The 18,192-nt window shown below is 44.0% G+C and overlaps 1 protein-coding gene across 4 annotated transcripts in view; it reads left to right on the top strand.

Annotated features, from left to right (window-relative positions):
- Nucleotides 1-18,192, top strand: part of UBA7 (ubiquitin like modifier activating enzyme 7) — a 912,980-nt gene that overhangs the window by 21,751 nt on the left and 873,037 nt on the right. For all 4 annotated transcript variants that reach the window (XM_069206847.1, XM_069206846.1, XM_069206844.1 and 1 more), the window contains one exon: nucleotides 13,460-13,628. In XM_069206847.1, the coding sequence (XP_069062948.1) occupies nucleotides 13,460-13,628 (169 nt within the window). The remainder of the gene's footprint in view (nucleotides 1-13,459; nucleotides 13,629-18,192) is intronic.

Here is an 18,192-nt window from a genome sequence, read left to right as displayed (position 1 = left end):
TCAGAATTACAAGAAACGTACAATCTCACAGGAGCCAATTCCTTCAGTGTCGGCAAGTAAGACAAATATTACAAGGCTATGGGGCCCTCCTGACAGATGTGGAAGAGGAACCCCAATTAGAATAGGGGGTGCTGGGGGCCTCGCTGACGAGCCATAGCATAGCCCAAATCCACTCCACTCATGCAAAATAGCCTCACACAGCTAGACACAATGAGAGAGAAATGGGAGGGTGACTTTGGTAGACTAGAGGAGGACACCTGGGGGAAGGCATGTCAATACCCGGCAGAGGTAGCAATTAGGACAGGTTCCGGTTGATTTAATTAAGGCTCCTCCGTAGGTCATATTGTACTAGAACCCAGCTATTTCATTTAGGGAAGATTGAAAACGATGCATGCCTGAGGGGTTGCTGTCAGGAAGGTACCCTGATACACATGATATGGAGTACCCGAGAGCTCAAGGGTACTGGTGTAAAGTGGGTCGCAGAACTTTAGCAGCACTAGACAGTTCAGTTACGTTCACCCTACAATTGAAATCCTGTTTAGCACAAAGTATCTGATTTTTGCTACTCCAAGTTAAATTAAAACCTGTAACTGATTAGTATGTAATTTATATCGAGACACTCTTGAATTACAGTCAACCTTAACAAAGAAAGCAGGTAGTGTAGGCCCTAAGACAGACATATATAAAAGAATATCATCTGCATAAGCAAAACATTTTATTTCATACCCCTTAAAATTGAAGCCACTGGTATCAATATTTTGTTTGTCTGATTAGAAAGCGGTACAACGCCAAAGGAAAAAATGATAGGGTGAAGGGACACATTTGTATAGTAATCTTCCTTGAAGAGTAATACAGAGAAGTAATACCATTGTCAAAAACAATCTTTTAGATTAATCATGTAATGTTGTTCTGCTTTCCTTCTTATCTCGTAATCAGAGCTTACAGAACATATCAAGAATGCACTTCTGAGTTCAAAGAAGACCTTTATTGTTATTAATTCTTCCCCAGCCACAAGTTCGTGAGAGACGAATTATTAGATTTCAAGCACAAAAGTAGTCACAGCATTAAAACAAAATATATCTCAGTTGCAATGTACACAGCAGGTTATATTTATAAGATATTGAATGCAAAGCAAAACAAATACTTCACCGTGTGAGAAACTGTTTACAGCTTCATCTTTCTGGGGTCTGCAAGTTGATGACTCCGGTCAACTGCGAGAAAGAGATTATCTACCCACACGGGAGACTGGCAACTGGCACTAAGTTCCAGTCCGAAGTCAGGCAGATTTCAATCTAATTCTCTGAAGCCCCGAGCCATCCGTTACAAAAGCGTGCCCCCTCCTCTCAGACCTGGGAAAACTACGCAAGCCTTTGGAGACTGGCCAGATCTCCTAGACTCCTCCTCTTCCCAAGCCCGAGCAGGAAGGAAAACACCAAATGTACCCTCTCTTATCAGGTCTAGTCTACTGTGTGAAGAAAACAGCTTGGTTCATCTTGTGGAAAACACAGCTTGGAAAAATACAGCTTGGATTCTCAACTGCAATGTCTAACTCCACATTAAAGGCAATAGGCAACTAACCTAAATATCAAATGTAATGTCTAGTGTCATGTCAAAGCCAATAGGCAGCTGAGCTGAATATCAAATGTAAGGTCTAATATCATGTCAAAGCCAATAGGCAGCTGTAGGAAAGTACCATCTTGCCTGGCATGTTACCCCCATTTTTCACTGTATATATGTTGTTTTAGTTGTATGTGTCACTGGGACCCTGCCAGCCAGGGCCCCAGTGCTCATAAGTGTGCCTGAAAGTGTTACCTGTGTTATGACTAACTGTCTCACTGAGGCTCTGCTACCCAGAACCTCAGTGGTTATGCTCACTCATTTCTTTCCAAATTGTCACTAACAGGCTAGTGACCAATTTCACCAATTCACATTGGCATACTGGAACACCCTTATAATTCCCTAGTATATGGTACTGAGGTACCCAGGGTATTGGGGTTCCAGGAGATCCCTATGGGCTGCAGCATTTCTTTTGCCACCCATAGGGAGCTCTGACAAATCCTACACAGGCCTGCCACTGCAGCCTGAGTGAAATAATGCACACATTATTTCACAGCCATTTTCACTGCACTTAAGTAACTTATAAGTCACCTATATGTCTAACCTTTACCTGGTAAATGTTAGGTGCAAAGTTACTTAGTGTGTGGGCACTAGCCAAGGTGCTCCCATATTGTTCAGGGCAAATTCCCCGGACTTTGTGAGTGCGGGGACACCATTACACGCGTTCACTACACATAGGTCAATACCTATGTGTAGCTTCACAATGGTAACTCCGAATATGGACATGTAACATGTCTAAGATCATGGAATTGCCCCCTCTATGCCATCCTGGCATTGTTGGCACAATCCCATGATCCCACGGGTCTGTAGCACAGACCCTGGTACTGCCAAACTGCCTTTTCAGGGGTTTCACTGCAGCTGCTGCTGCTGCCAACCCCTCAGACAGGTTTCTGCCCTCCTGGGGTCCAGCCAGGCTTGGCCCAGGATGGCAGAACAAAGGACTTCCTCAGAGAGAGGGTGTTACACCCTCTACCTTTGGAAAAAGGTGTTAAGGCAGGGGAGGAGTAGCCTCCCCCAGCCTCTGGAAATGCTTTCATGGGCACAGATGGTGCCCATTTCTGCATAAGCCAGTCTACACCGGTTCAGGGACCCCTCAGCCCTGCTCTGGCGCAAAACTGGACAAAGGAAAGGGGAGTGACCACTCCCCTGACCTGCACCTCACCTGGGAGGTGTCCAGAGCTCCTCCAGTGGGCTCCAGACCTCTGCCATCTTGGAAACAGAGGTGCTGCTGGCACACTGGACTGCTCTGAGTGGCCAGTGCCACCAGGTGACGTCAGAGACTCCTTCTGATAGGCTCCTTCAGGTGTTGCTAGCCTATCCTCTCTCCTAAGTAGCCAAACCCTCTTTTCTGGCTATTTAGGGTCTCTGCTTTGGGGATTTCCTGAGATAACGAATGCAAGAGCTCATCAGAGTTCCTCTGCATCTCTCTCTTCACCTTCTGCCAAGGAATCAACTGCTGATCGAGCTGGAAGCCTGCAAAACTGCAACAAAGTAGCAAAGACGACTACTGCAACTCTGTAACGCTGATCCTGCCGCCTTCTCGACTGTTTTCCTGGTGGTGCATGCTGTGGGGGTAGTCTGCCTCCTCTCTGCACTAGAAGCTCCGAAGAAATCTCCCGTGGGTCGACGGAATCGTCCCCCTGCAACCGCAGGCACCAAAGAACTGCATCACCGGTCCCCTGGGTCTCCTCTCAGCACGACGAGCGAGGTCCCTTGAATCCAGCAACTGTGTCCAAGTGACTCCCACAGTCCAGTGACTCTTCAGTCCAAGTTTGGTGGAGGTAAGTCCTTGCCTCCCCACGCCAGACTGCATTGCTGGGAACCGCGACTTTTGCAGCTACTCCGGCCTCTGTGCACTTCCGGCGGAAATCCTTTGTGCACAGCCAAGCCTGGGTCCACGGCACTCTAACCTGCATTGCACGACTTTCTAAGTAGCCCTCCTGCGACGTGGGACTCCTTTGTGCAACTTCGGGTGAGCACTGTTTCACTCTTCTTCGTAGTGCCTGTTCCAGCACTTCTGCGGGTGCTGCCTGCTTCTGAGAGGGCTCCTTGTCTTGCTCAACGCCCCTCTGTCCCCAGACGCAATTGGCGACATCCTGGTCCCTCCTGGGCCACAGCAGCATCCAAAAACCCTAACCGCACGATTTGCAGCTAGCAAGGCTTGTTGGCGGTCTTTCGGCGGGAAAACACTTCTGCACGACTCTCCACGGCGTCGGGGATCCATCCTCCAAAGGGGAAGTGTAGGAAGTTGGCTCTGTATGCACTATTTCAAAGTAAGGAATAGTATGCACAGAGTCCAAGGGTTCCCCTTAGAGGTAAGATAGTGGCAAAAAGAGATAATACTAATGCTCTATTTTGTGGTAGTGTGGTCGAGCAGTAGGCTTATCCAAGGAGTAGTGTTAAGCATTTGTTGTACATACACATAGACAATAAATGAGGTACACACACTCAGAGACAAATCCAGCCAATAGGTTTTTATATAGAAAAATATATTTTCTTAGTTCATTTTAAGAACCACAGGTTCAAATTCTACATGTAATATCTCATTCGAAAGGTATTGCAGGTAAGTACTTTAGGAACTTCAAATCATCAAAATTGCATGTATACTTTTCAAGTTATTCACAAATAGCTGTTTTAAAAGTGGACACAGTGCAATTTTCACAGTTCCTAGGGGAGGTAAGTATTTGTTAGGTTAACCAGGTAAGTAAGACACTTACAGGGCTTAGTTCTTGGTCCAAGGTAGCCCACCGTTGGGGGTTCAGAGCAACCCCAAAGTCACCACACCAGCAGCTCAGGGCCGGTCAGGTGCAGAGTTCAAAGTGGTGCCCAAAACACATAGGCTAGAATGGAGAGAAGGGGGTGCCCCGGTTCCGGTCTGCTTGCAGGTAAGTACCCGCGTCTTCGGAGGGCAGACCAGGGGGGTTTTGTAGGGCACCGGGGGGGACACAAGTCCACACAGAAATTTCACCCTCAGCAGCGCGGGGGCGGCCGGGTGCAGTGTAGAAACAGGCGTCGGGTTCGCAATGGAAGTCAATGGGAGATCTAGGGATCTCTTCAGCGCTGCAGGCAGGCAAGGGGGGGGTTCCTCGGGGAAACCTCCACTTGGTCAAGGGAGAGGGACTCCTGGGGGTCACTCCTCCAGTGAAAGTCCGGTCCTTCAGGTCCTGGGGGCTGCGGGTGCAGGGTCTCTCCCAGGTGTCGGGACTTAGGATTCAAAGAGTCGCGGTCAGGGGAAGCCTCGGGATTCCCTCTGCAGGCGGCGCTGTGGGGGCTCAGGGGGGACAGGTTTTGGTACTCACAGTATCAGAGTAGTCCTGGGGTCCCTCCTGAGGTGTCGGATCTCCACCAGCCGAGTCGGGGTCGCCGGGTGCAGTGTTGCAAGTCTCACGCTTCTTGCGGGGAGCTTGCAGGGTTCTTTAAAGCTGCTGGAAACAAAGTTGCAGCTTTTCTTGGAGCAGGTCCGCTGTCCTCGGGAGTTTCTTGTCTTTTCGAAGCAGGGGCAGTCCTCAGAGGATGTCGAGGTCGCTGGTCCCTTTGGAAGGCGTCGCTGGAGCAGGATCTTTGGAAGGCAGGAGACAGGCCGGTGAGTTTCTGGAGCCAAGGCAGTTGTCGTCTTCTGGTCTTCCGCTGCAGGGGTTTTCAGCTGGGCAGTCCTTCTTCTTGTAGTTGCAGGAATCTAATTTTCTAGGGTTCAGGGTAGCCCTTAAATACTAAATTTAAGGGCGTGTTTAGGTCTGGGGGGTTAGTAGCCAATGGCTACTAGCCCTGAGGGTGGGTACACCCTCTTTGTGCCTCCTCCCAAGGGGAGGGGGTCACAATCCTAACCCTATTGGGGGAATCCTCCATCTGCAAGATGGAGGATTTCTAAAAGTTAGAGTCACCTCAGCTCAGGACACCTTAGGGGCTGTCCTGACTGGCCAGTGACTCCTCCTTGTTTTTCTCATTATTTTCTCCGGCCTTGCCGCCAAAAGTGGGGCCTGGCCGGAGGGGGCGGGCAACTCCACTAGCTGGAGTGTCCTGCTGGGTTGGCACAAAGGAGGTGAGCCTTTGAGGCTCACCGCCAGGTGTGACAATTCCTGCCTGGGAGAGGTGTTAGCATCTCCACCCAGTGCAGGCTTTGTTACTGGCCTCAGAGTGACAAAGGCACTCTCCCCATGGGGCCAGCAACATGTCTCGGTTTGTGGCAGGCTGCTAAAACTAGTCAGCCTACACAGATAGTTGGTTAAGTTTCAGGGGGCACCTCTAAGGTGCCCTCTGGGGTGTATTTGACAATAAAATGTACACTGGCATCAGTGTGCATTTATTGTGCTGAGAAGTTTGATACCAAACTTCCCAGTTTTCAGTGTAGCCATTATGGTGCTGTGGAGTTCGTGTTTGACAAACTCCCAGACCATATACTCTTATGGCTACCCTGCACTTACAATGTCTAAGGTTTTGTTTAGACACTGTAGGGGTACCATGCTCATGCACTGGTACCCTCACCTATGGTATAGTGCACCCTGCCTTAGGGCTGTAAGGCCTGCTAGAGGGGTGTCTTACCTATACTGCATAGGCAGTGAGAGGCTGGCATGGCACCCTGAGGGGAGTGCCATGTCGACTTACTCGTTTTGTCCTCACTAGCACACACAAGCTGGCAAGCAGGGTGTCTGTGCTGAGTGAGAGGTCTCCAGGGTGGCATAAGACATGCTGCAGCCCTTGGAGACCTTCCTTGGCATCAGGGCCCTTGGTACTAGAAGTACCAGTTACAAGGGACTTATCTGGATGCCAGGGTCTGCCAATTGTGGATACAAAAGTACAGGTTAGGGAAAGAACACTGGTGCTGGGGCCTGGTTAGCAGGCCTCAGCACACTTTCAATTGTAAACATAGCATTAGCAAAGGCAAAAAGTCAGGGGGCAACCATGCCAAGGAGGCATTTCCTTACAGGAAGTCTCTAGCCCTTGTCGTTCCTGCAGAATCCTCAGCTTCTACTGTCCAGTAGCAGCTTCTTTGCACCCACAGCTGGCATTTCCTGGGCATCTGCCCATCTCCGACTTGCTTGTGACTTTTGGACTGGGTCCCCTTGTTCCACAGGTACCCTCGACTGGAAATCCATCGTTGTTGCATTGCTGGTTTGTGTCTTTCCTGCAGAATTCCCCTATCACGACTTCTATGTCCTTTGGGGAACTTTAGTGCACTTTGCACTCACTTTTCAGGGTCTTGGGGTGGGCTATTTTTCTAAACCTTACTATTTTCTAATAGTCCCAGCGACCCTCTACAAGGTCACATAGGTTTGGGGTCCATTCGTGGTTCGCATTCCACTTTTGGAGTATATGGTTTGTGTTGCCCCTATCGCTATGTGTCCCCATTGCATCCTATTGTAACTATACATTGTTTGCACTGTTTTCTAAGACTATACTGCATATTTTTGGTATTGTGTACATATATCTTATGTATATTTGCTATCCTCATACTGAGGGTACACTCTGAGATACTTTGGCATATTGTCATAAAAATAAAGTACCTTTATTTTTAGTATATCTGTGTATTGTGTTTTCTTATGATATTGTGCAAGTGACATTAGTGGTACTGTAGGAGCTTCACTCGTCTCCTAGTTCAGCCTAAGCTGCTCTGCTAAGCTACCATGATCTATCAGCCTAAGCTGCTAGACACCCTATACACTAATAAGGGATACATGGGCCAAGGTGTAAGTACCCCTTGGTACTCACTACAAGCCAGTCCAGCCTCCTACAGCAGCTGAGCTGAATACAAAATGCAATGTCTAATATCATGTCAAAGCCAATAGGCAGCTAAGCTGAATACAAAATGCAATGTATAATATCATGTCAAAGCCAATAGGCAGCTGAGCTGAATACAAAATGTAAGGTCTAATATCATGTCAAAGCCAATAGGCAGCTGAGCTGAATACAAAATGTAATGTCTAATATCATGTCAAAGCCAATAGGCAACTAAGCTGAATACAAAATGCAATGTATAATATCATGTCAAAGCCAATAGGCAGCTAAACTGAATACAGCATGTCAAAGCCAATAGGCAGAATACAGAATGTAATGGCTAATGCAATGTCAAAGCCAATAGGCGGCTAGGCTGAACAAAACATACAATGTGCTACTGGTGAGCATTGAGCAACTAATATGCGCAGTGGTGAAACACAAAGTCATTGGTCAAACAAACTTAATAGCATCATAAATGTAGACCCATATTTTAAACACTCAGCACCAAAGCAGTACCGTTTAATTGTCTGAAATGTATATCCTTGCTTACAAGTTCAAAAGCCTTTTCTGCATCAAGTGATTGCTGGCAGCGGAGTCGACAGTAATGAGGCTTTACTAATTATGTCGAGGAAAGCTGTTGAATGATCTGAAGATAATTGACCTTTAACCCCTTTAGCTCAAACTCTTGGAATTAATTTAGGGAACACATATACAATAAGGGAAGCCAATAATATAGCATATATTTTACAGGCCAAATAAATCTGACATATGGGCTTGTAGGTTTTACATTGAGAGACATCTTTACCCTTCTTGGGCATGAGACAGATCATCACTTCCAGCAATGAAGCCCTTAAGTACATTATTTTTCAAAGAGTTATAATTAAGGCTTCCAGTTTTCTGTGCTTACTGTTTTTTGTTATAGATAAATACATACAGAAAACAATGTGTTTCCTGTCTGTATTTATTTTTAAAAGTGGAAAAATACTGAAAATTGTGCTTCTAAGGAGTTACATGATGTCTGTTGTGAATTTCAAGACAACAAATGAGCAGATAGATAGCATGGGTAGCATGGGAAGTTAAAAAACAGGTTAAGATATCTTTAACTTTAAATACAGGTATATGTTAAATATTTGTAGTAAATTGCTAATATTCACCTTTTGGGTGTAGTGTTTTGCTTCAGTTGGCTGCTGAATTTTCTAAAACGCGACATGTATCAAAGTATGAGTACATGTTTATCAGTTAAATGTGGAAATGCACAAGTTTTCTCTTCACTTAATTGCAAACCACAAAATAAATATGGGTAAATGCTAGTACAATGGCCCAAAAAAAAAATATGGATAAATACAGACTGGAATATTAAGAAAATAAATGCCATAAAACCAGGAGCTCTAGTTATATTATGGTTAAAAAAAACTTTGGAACTGTTACTTCACAAGCTCGGAGATACAATTCTACAGGATAACCATCTGGCCCTGGATATTCCCTTTATTGAGTAGATTAAACACTAAAATAAAAACATTCTTGGTCGCATAATTCTCTTCAAACACAGAAAAATCATATTTACTTAAAGGGTTTGTATGGATGATTGGAGAAATAATCTAAACTTCTGTTTACAATTTACGAGTACAATTTTCTTAACCTTTTATGAAAGACTTCTGTAAATCTTTATTAGTGACCCTAACAATCTCTTGATCATCTCAAATTGCTTCAACTAACACTCTTTCCTTCTTAAATTTAAATAAATTAGCCAACAATTTGATCACTTGTTTCCAAGGCGCCATACAATTTAGGTTTAGATACATTTAATTCCATACACATTTTCTGTGACCTTTTATTAAATTCCAACTTTCCGTGTAGAAAATAGTGACCTCAGATGTAGAATAGAAATTATATATAAACAAATACGTTCTAATTGCTTACTATCCTATAAAGTACCTATTTTTAATCCAATATTGTCTTCTTACATGGGACAGAATTCATCACTAAATACCTGGAAGACGCCTTGCATACATCCCAATTATTTTGTATGGATTTATCTGTAATAGAATTAAGTGTGAACAATTCAATAAAATATCAGAATTTGGAGATACATTTTGTATCTTTAACTAAATAGAAATTAATTCTCCATTTGATACTCTTTTTTTTAATTTATTTTTTATTATGACATGCCGAATCAAAAGTAGAGAAGATGGTGGCATGATCAGAGATTAGACAGCACTTAATTAAAGTTAGATTAAAACTATTTTGCATCCCATAGGTACATTTTTAAAACTAGACCGTTCTCTCTCAAGATGTATAATCCATAATAGTGGTTCCATAAAGTTTGAAAATACAAATAGTCACATACAGAACACAACTTTTAAATAAACAGTTTTCCACTCGTGACCACTTAGGGGCCTGATCAATTCAAAATTTTCAAAATCTCCTCTAGCTATGTAAATGATTCCAATCTGCTCTTATTGGTCTTTGTAGACCAGCACCACACCCCCTACTCTGAACCCTCTCTGCTCATTGAGTTAACGAGTGGAGTTTGACCACAACTGAAGATTCAGACCTCTAAAGGTATTAACAACCCACCAAGCTGAATTCAGCTGTCAAAGAACTCTCCCAGTGAACTATTTAAAATTGTTGAAGAACTCATGCAACCTTCTCCTTCCATTACTTTGGTTGCTCAATCTCAGGGCTCTTTATCTGCATCTTCTCTGATAAAATAGCTAACATGTGTCACTCTGACATCACACCAGGTTACTGACGTTCCTACCTCGGTTTCATTATCTGCCTGTTCTCCTCTTACAGTTGACATTGTTATCAAAATTTCGAAATTGATTACCTCAGGATCTCCACCCTACCTCTGCCCTGCCTCTGTTTACCATGTTGCCTTACACTGGTGCCTCGGTGCTTACAGATCATTGCAATATTTCACTGCCCACCTCCAATTTTCCTGAATAAAGGAAGCACGCCCTTATAATTTCTTTGAGGAAAAAGGAACTGCCTATACAAAAGTACTCTTTAATAAAGTTTAAGTGTTGACAGCAATCCCCTGGACCCCACAGCCTGCTCTCAAACAAACCTTTTTACATTCACAAACGGGGACGTCACAAACACTCGGAGTTGGTGACATCTTCCTGGACTATGATTGGAGACGCTGGTTTCCATACAGGTGCTTTTAAATACCAATTATTGAGCTGCTGGGCAAGCTGGAACAAACTGCACAGAAGAGCACAAGAAAATAAAGGAGAGAAGGAAGGGGGGGCTGAAGAGAAAAAAGGATAAATGAATCAATGAAAATAAGGGTGTGTGGGTCAATGGAGAGAAGTAATGATGCATGGATGGGGAGAAAATGGACAGAACAATGAAGATAAGGACAAAGCAGGATAGAGAAAGATGGGACTATGATAGATTGAGTGATGGTTGGGTGGATGAATGGATAGGTGGATGAAAGAAAAAAGACAGATGGATGAAGACAAGGAAGGAGAGATGGATGTTGGAAACATGGAGAAGACGAAGAAGAATAGAGAAAAGAAATTATGGATGCATGGATAAGAGATGAAAAAGAAGATGGAAAGAATGGATGCATGGGTGGATGAGGAAGGAATGAGTGATAAATAGAAAGTAGAAATGTTGCGTGGATGGTTGGAAAAAGAGAAAAATGGAGAGAAAGAAGGAATGATGCATGGATGGATAGATGAAAAAAAAGAAGGATGCTGAGAAGGAAAGATGAATGGGTGCATATTTGAAAAATTAGGAGCCTTTTCGTGTGCCTCAGTGCCCCTTCATAACGGTCAGTAAAATATATAGCGTTTTCAGCCAATTTGCTTGAAATTTGTTCTATAAAATGAACAACTTGTCCTAATTTTCTCAAAATGTTCTTGCTTAGTTACTCCTTGAACATCCCTTGAAAACAGCAGCCACAGTAGGAAACCTTGATAAATGTGATTATTTCACGCCTGTCCATACAGAACTACTTAGGAAACTTGTACCTTTTTTGCAACATTCTTTAAAAATTGAGGTATAAAATGCACCATTTGGTCAAAATGCTTTCCACATCAGGGGCGGCCCCTTCATGTGAGCGGAGGAGCGTCGTCCCGCTAAGAGAAATCCCCATAACGGAAAATAAAATGGTAATAAACTCTGTTTATTACCATTTTATTTTCTAACACTACATCCTTAACAGAGTGTCAGGACAGAGCAGGGCAATTGCTGCCGGGTGGCTGCAACAAGCTGTGCACTTGTTTAAAGTGTGCATGTCCTTTTGGACGACCATCTTGCGACGACCACCCAGACATGCGCACTTTAAACATCCCTAACTCAGTTGTCTTAAGACAGTTGGGTTTGAGAAAGCAGAGGCCTCCAGGGCTCTGGTTACCAGCATAAAAGCAGCATCAGGATTGGTTAGTGGTGGTTCCTGGTCCCGTGCGCTGGAGCTTCCAGGAGCAGGACGCCGCCGCAAGGAACACGCCTGAAGGTACGTACCTTTAAAAATGTTTTAAAATTTATTTTTACTATTGTGCCCCCTGCCCCCCTCCCCCCCCCCCCCTCCCCCTCCCCCCACCGTAAACATAGGCCAGCCGCCACTGTTCCATTTTCACTTCAGGGAGAGAAACTGCCCCAAATGAGTGCCAACCTCACTCACTCGCTGAGTGCCATTTTGGATATGGTTCAAAGTGAGGAGTGTTTTTACTTTTCTGGCTACTTCCCTGTCCACAAAGGGGAAGAGGTCTCTTTAACCCCTACTCCTGTGCGAATCGGTTGCCATCTCCTTTGAGGAGGATGTAATCTAGTAATGATTTGTGACAATACCTGCAGTCTCAGACCATTGATGCATAACAGACTGAAACGTAATTTGGAAGCCCGCCCTAAGCACACCTTTCAAATTGCGATTCAGTATGCAGTTCTATACCCGTTTTACGATTATGGTAAGAACTTAACAAATCGCAAAATGGTAGTACATACTTGATAAGCCATTCATCTCAGAAGTCATTTCGTCATTGTGTCTCAGAGAGAGCTAGGAAAGCGACTCCACTCCCGGACTGCTGAATGAGAAATTAAAACTAACCAATCCCTTCAAGTAAGCCATGGAAGGCTCCAACGGAACCAGTCAGACACAAGACAAGGAAGCTATGCCCCAGGGTCGTGCCAAACACAATCAAACTGAGGCAGACCATAGACTAAGGTTAAATAAGATACACAAGAAAGTCAGTCATAAGCAAGGGACTGACTTATAGCCCACTTTATATTTTTTACTGTAGAATATAGATCTTCAACAGCAACAAACTAAAGGTGTCTGAAGGTAAAGTGTAACTGCAACAGCGGGTTCGAGTTTTCTGCTTAAACTGGGCGCCTCCTCACGTCTTCGTGCCAGGACACAACCTTTCTGCTTATTTGCACACTTTACAATTAATTATGTCATTCATTTATTCATCCATTCTCGTCCAGTAGCAGCGATCTGGAGCATCATGTGATTTAATAATTGGATGAAACTCAAAACCTTTAAACGGAATTGTAATTAAAGCACAAATTGTCTGTTACAATACAATTATGTATCCACGTACAATTGCATTCCTTATCCACCTGACTAACTGAGTGCTAGCATGTTTCCAAGTGAGATACCAGATTATTTACTTTGGTTGGGCAGTGCAGCGGTAGTCCTAGGAATGTAAAGAATATTTACGTAGCATCCAAATGGTATCCTTTTTACGTGACTGGTGCGCTGCACATGGTGCAGTACTCCTGGAGTGCTGTACAGTGTAGAAACTGATCCAGCATGTGTGGGATGCTATTTTAAAATGCAAGTGCTATTCATCCTTGGGAGGGAGGGTCCATATAGTGCTGACCCGTGGCGCTTTTGCTGGTTTAAAAGATCTGTTGCTGTCTTCAGGGATGGGTGACGACCATTCCACAGTGTACCTTTATGGATTGGCTGCCAGGTTTAGATCGCCTGAATCCATTTTAGGCTTTTAGAAATAGCATGACTAGATCTCATGTTTCTCATCAGCACAGACATAAAAAAACCACTGCAAAATACTATCATAAAACATCTGTGCAAGTACCTTGGGCTCCTTTAGCATGAAGAAGCATTGCAGTCACTCTGAAACATCTGCTTTAAATATCTACATTTTCACATTTTTAGGTATGTTCTTGGTCATGATGCAATGAAGAGAATGAAGACCTCAGATGTGCTGATTTCAGGGATGAAGGGTCTGGGAGTGGAGATTGCTAAAAATGTCATCTTGGCTGGAGTCAAGTCTGTCACCGTCCATGATGAAGGCAACGCACAGTGGAGTGATCTCTCCTCCCAGGTACAGTAGAGGAAGAGAGCTGTTCAAGAAATACGTGGGGTGTTATATTCACTGACTACTTGAGAGGGAACATGGTTTCCTTGTTAACTTATGGCTGCTGTTATTCACAATAAACATGAAAGTTTAATAATCTCCCTCCCAATTGTTTTCAATTCCTATGAATCCATACCTCTCACTTTGACCCAGTTGCACATAATCGCCTTCACACCTCTACATGACTCTGTTCTTCAGCTATTCCTTTAACAATATATTGGATGATGAACTCACTAGATTTCACAACAAGAATCGCAAAAGAAACATTCCTAGTCCTGTCATTTGCAAACAAAACCCTTCACATATAATGCACGTCCTCCACAGAAAGGGCACAACTCATGAATGCATCATCTCTTTCCTGCCATCCCACAACCTCTGGACTGTACAAATCACCATGCAGTGCCCTTCCACTTCACATCAGAAAAAGCTATTCACATGATATACCTAAACCCAGCCACCGTAGTTAAGAAACACCTTAGTTGAGTTCCCATCCTTCTTCAAGGTACACCCAGAAGGAAAATGGCACTAAAGGATAACATCTAAAAGAAAAACAATGGCCCAATCAAAAGAAAAAATCATACTGTGATCTCATCACTCTGATAGACTCCCAACCAAAAATGATAGTCAAAAACGACCTTCAACCTACACAGTGTGGCCCCGGCCAAATGGCAAAGTACATTTCTTTGATAAACAATTTTATTTTGTTTTCACAAAAATGCAAAACAGTGTCTCAGTAGCAGCTATCAAGTTAGACAATTCACATGTCTTATACCCTTCCACATCGCTTGATTAAGTACCCAAGTTGCTTGGTCCTAAACCATAGAAATCCCCCCCCATTTGCCCCAGGTCTTCACATGTTTCAGAGGACATCCCCCAGTTCTGTAAATGGTACCCTCTTGTTGGGCACAACAATCCAGGCCACTACACCACTCAGCGAGAGAGGGGTGGGTCTGGAGATCTTCCCCTCACTGCGATGTCCGTCTTCACCAACAGGGTGGCCATGCTCACTATGGTGCTTTCAACCCAAGTACTGCCTTAAAAGTACTTTTTAAAGCATTGAGTGCTAACTTAAACACTACCATTGCGGCTAATTCTGCGTTATCAATAAATCACTGTGGTGAACAAATTCATAATATTTTACTACACATTTTCACATAATTTAGTGTTAGCTTCCCTTGTAACAGTAAAGTGTAAGATTTTTTTTCTCTTCTTATGGGTAAAGCCACAATAGCAGAATAACACAGCATGTGCTTCTTCCCAATAAGGACTTCTACAAGGCTGCAAATTGGGTATATTTACATATCAATATCCACATGAAAATCACAGCTGCAAAGGTAAACTTTGATTACTTCACTAACACTCTAACCAGCCCAACAATGTTGGGTCTCTGAAGGGCTCAGTATATTTTAGGGTAACATCCTTTCCCATGTGTGGTAAAACCGATGTGGTCCTTCCTGCATTAGTTATGCAAATGTAACCAGCATGTTAAAACGATCGTTGGTGACTACCGTAACTGTGTTGTGTACACTATGAGTAGAATAGTGTCTGAACATCAAAGTTAAGTGCCTATTTGTTGTCTAGAAAGAAACCGTCCAAGCATCATGGCTAAGTGGGAAACGTAGGTCAATGCACTTTAATGTCTCAATTTTTGCTAGTTCAACATGTGATAGGAGCTATTTAAAAAAGTTATTATTGCTGTTACCATTATTACTATTATCATTATTATTGCTATAGGTCTTGGGAAGCATAACAAAAAAAAAAATCAGTAGACCAGGTTCAAATTGTAAATGTATTACCCTCGGTAGATGTAATCCTGAAGCCATGGTGAAGAATCATGAACGGGTGAGTAAGCTGGAGAGGCACATACCAGTCTACCAAAGCAGGAGCCAAATATGGCTTTTTTTAATTGGTGCTGTGGGTCAGTGGATGATGCATCTCTTGTGGGTTGGGTGGCCATCTGGGAGAGGTTGAGATTGGAGGTCTCTGGCTTCCAGTGGAGTCCTAGCTCCATATCGACCTTCTGGAGCTGGCAGCCATCCACTTGGAGTTGAAAGCCTTCCTTCCATCTGTCAAGGGGAGGTGGATACAGGTGCCTACAGACACCACCAAGTGGTAGTGCAGCAAACTCTGGAGGGTGGGGTCATGGACCTGTGCCAGGATGCCCTATGCCTCTGGAAATGGCTAGACTGCCAGGGAATTTTTCTTGTGGTCAACCACCTGGCTGGATAATTGAATGCCAGGGTGGACGAGCTCAGCCGTCCGTGTCTAGTGGATCATGAGTGATAGTCACACACAGAGGTGGCACACGGTTTCTTCCATGAATGGTGAGAACCTTGGTGCTATGTGTTCATCACTGACAATAACATGTGATGTCTGTGGTTTTGCAAGTTGGAGTTTCAAGGGTATCTCTTGTTTGGAGACGAGGTCCGCCTCAAGTGGAACTCGGGACTCCTGTAAGCCTTTCCACTGATACCACTCCTACCCTGAGTTCTCAAGAAGACCCGAACCGGCCAGGCCCAAGTAATTCTAGTAGCCCCGAACCTGGCATGGAGTATTTGCTATAGAGGAAGTTTTGGGCTTGAGCATCTGTCCTTTGACCAGGTTGCCCCTCTGGGAGAATCTACTGTTGCAGCAACAGATCATGGTTCCGCACCCAGACCTTCGTAATATTCACGTTCATGCTTAAGGATTGAGCAGTGATTGATAAGCACCTTCGACCTTCTGCTGGAGGTGAGTGATGTCATTTTGGTAGTCAAGTATTCCTCGACAAAAACTGTACATGACACCGGTCCTTGGGACATATTTGTGGCATGGTGCAGTACTTGGCCAATAGACCTCCTCCAGGCAAAGTTATTTGACATTTTATTTGTTTGCATCCCTTTCCCGGCAAAACTTTGCTTTGGGCACAACTAAAGGGCACGTTTCAGTTCTTTCACCTTTTGTTTTTTGTAATTGCTGGATCAGCCCTCAATGTTTACTTCTCCAATTGTTATTCTTTTTTTGAAAAGTTTACATTTCTTTCCTCCCGTTCCTTTTAACATGCCAAAGTGTGACTTTAACATGGTCCTTCTGTTTCTAATGTGCACTCCCTTCGAGCCGCTTCACAGCTGCTCCTTGCTGCTTCTCTCCTTCAGGACAGTGTTCAATATCACTGTAACATTGGCCTGGCATGTGATTGAGCTGCAAGCTCTCTGTGCCAACAAGCTATTCATCACCTTCTTCCCAAAAAAGCTGGTTTTGCGGGCACAGGCATCTTTCTTGCCTAAAGTTATGATGCCTTTCGACTTTGCTGGCATTCTTTACTCTTCGTTGCCCATCTAAGGAGGAGAGGAGGCTCAATCGCCTGGACTCTAAAATAGTGCTGAGCTTTTACATACATCAAACCAAAAACAACAGGTAGATAATCATCTCTTTGTTGGGTTTGCTAAAGCGATATAAGTCAAGGCTGTGCAGAATAGAACTATCTCCCACTGGATCATGCTCTGCATTAAGATCGGTTATGCACTGGCTTCAAAGCAGCCTCCTCAAGTGCTGCATGGTGTTTCTACCAGGGCCAAAGCTGCTACACCATGTTGGCATGTAGAGCCTCTATCCTGGACACTTTCCAGGCAGCTTGTGGGTGTTTTGTCTTTGTTTACAAAGCACTATTGTCTGGCCAGTTGAGTTCACAGAGATTAGCATTTTGTCCGCTCTGACTTGCATGACGTTCTGGTTTGAGTCCATCCACAGACCCACCTCCAGCAGGTACTGCTTTGGTATCTATTCAAAAGGTGAGTAATCTGAGGCTAGAAGTTTCTATCAGAAGAACAAGTTACTTAACTTCCATAACCCTCCTTTTGGTAGAGGCTCTATGTAGCCCGAAATTCCTCAATGACCCTCCCTCCTTTCTCTTCTGTGAAGTGGGCTCTAGCCATTTATAAGATCTCATATCTAGGAATCTGCATACTGGTCACACCAATTTGCTTTTGGGGCTCTCTGTCTCAGAGCGTGGACACTCTCGAAAGCAACTGACGTCAACATGCTGCAGTGGCACCTTGATAGGCTCTGCATGTCATTCACGGAGTGGAACGGTGTCAGTGCGAAGCCACTCAATGCCACCTACCTGCACACTGAGTTACTGCTGAAAAGATTCTGGAACCAGTCTGAAGCTTTGGGGAATATTTAAAAGGTAAAGAATCTGCAGCTATATAGGGTTGCAACCAGAAAGAGTGTTACCAAAGGTAAGTAGCTTGTTCAAATCGGTTATATATGAAAAACTATACTTCATATGCCTATTTCTCACAGATCTGCAGAGTACCCACTGATCTGCTGGCCTGATGACTTGCATTTACTATGCTGTAATATGCGATTCAACCACTCATGGCATCAATGTTCTCATTTTTTATTCTACCTCTTAATATTATGCACTGGTGTGGGCTCTGCTGTGTTGCTCACCATAACTGCAGAATTTCAATGCTTTTTTGGTTTTGTATTGGCATCTTAATGTTGTTTCTACTGAGATTTTTTATGGACTTTATTTGTAAAATTGATA

This window comes from Pleurodeles waltl, chromosome 9, assembly GCF_031143425.1.
Source record: "Pleurodeles waltl isolate 20211129_DDA chromosome 9, aPleWal1.hap1.20221129, whole genome shotgun sequence".
Lineage (NCBI taxonomy): Eukaryota > Metazoa > Chordata > Amphibia > Caudata > Salamandridae > Pleurodeles > Pleurodeles waltl.
The sequence above is the reverse complement of the archived record's forward strand: the minus strand, read 5'-3'. Positions and strand labels throughout refer to the sequence as shown.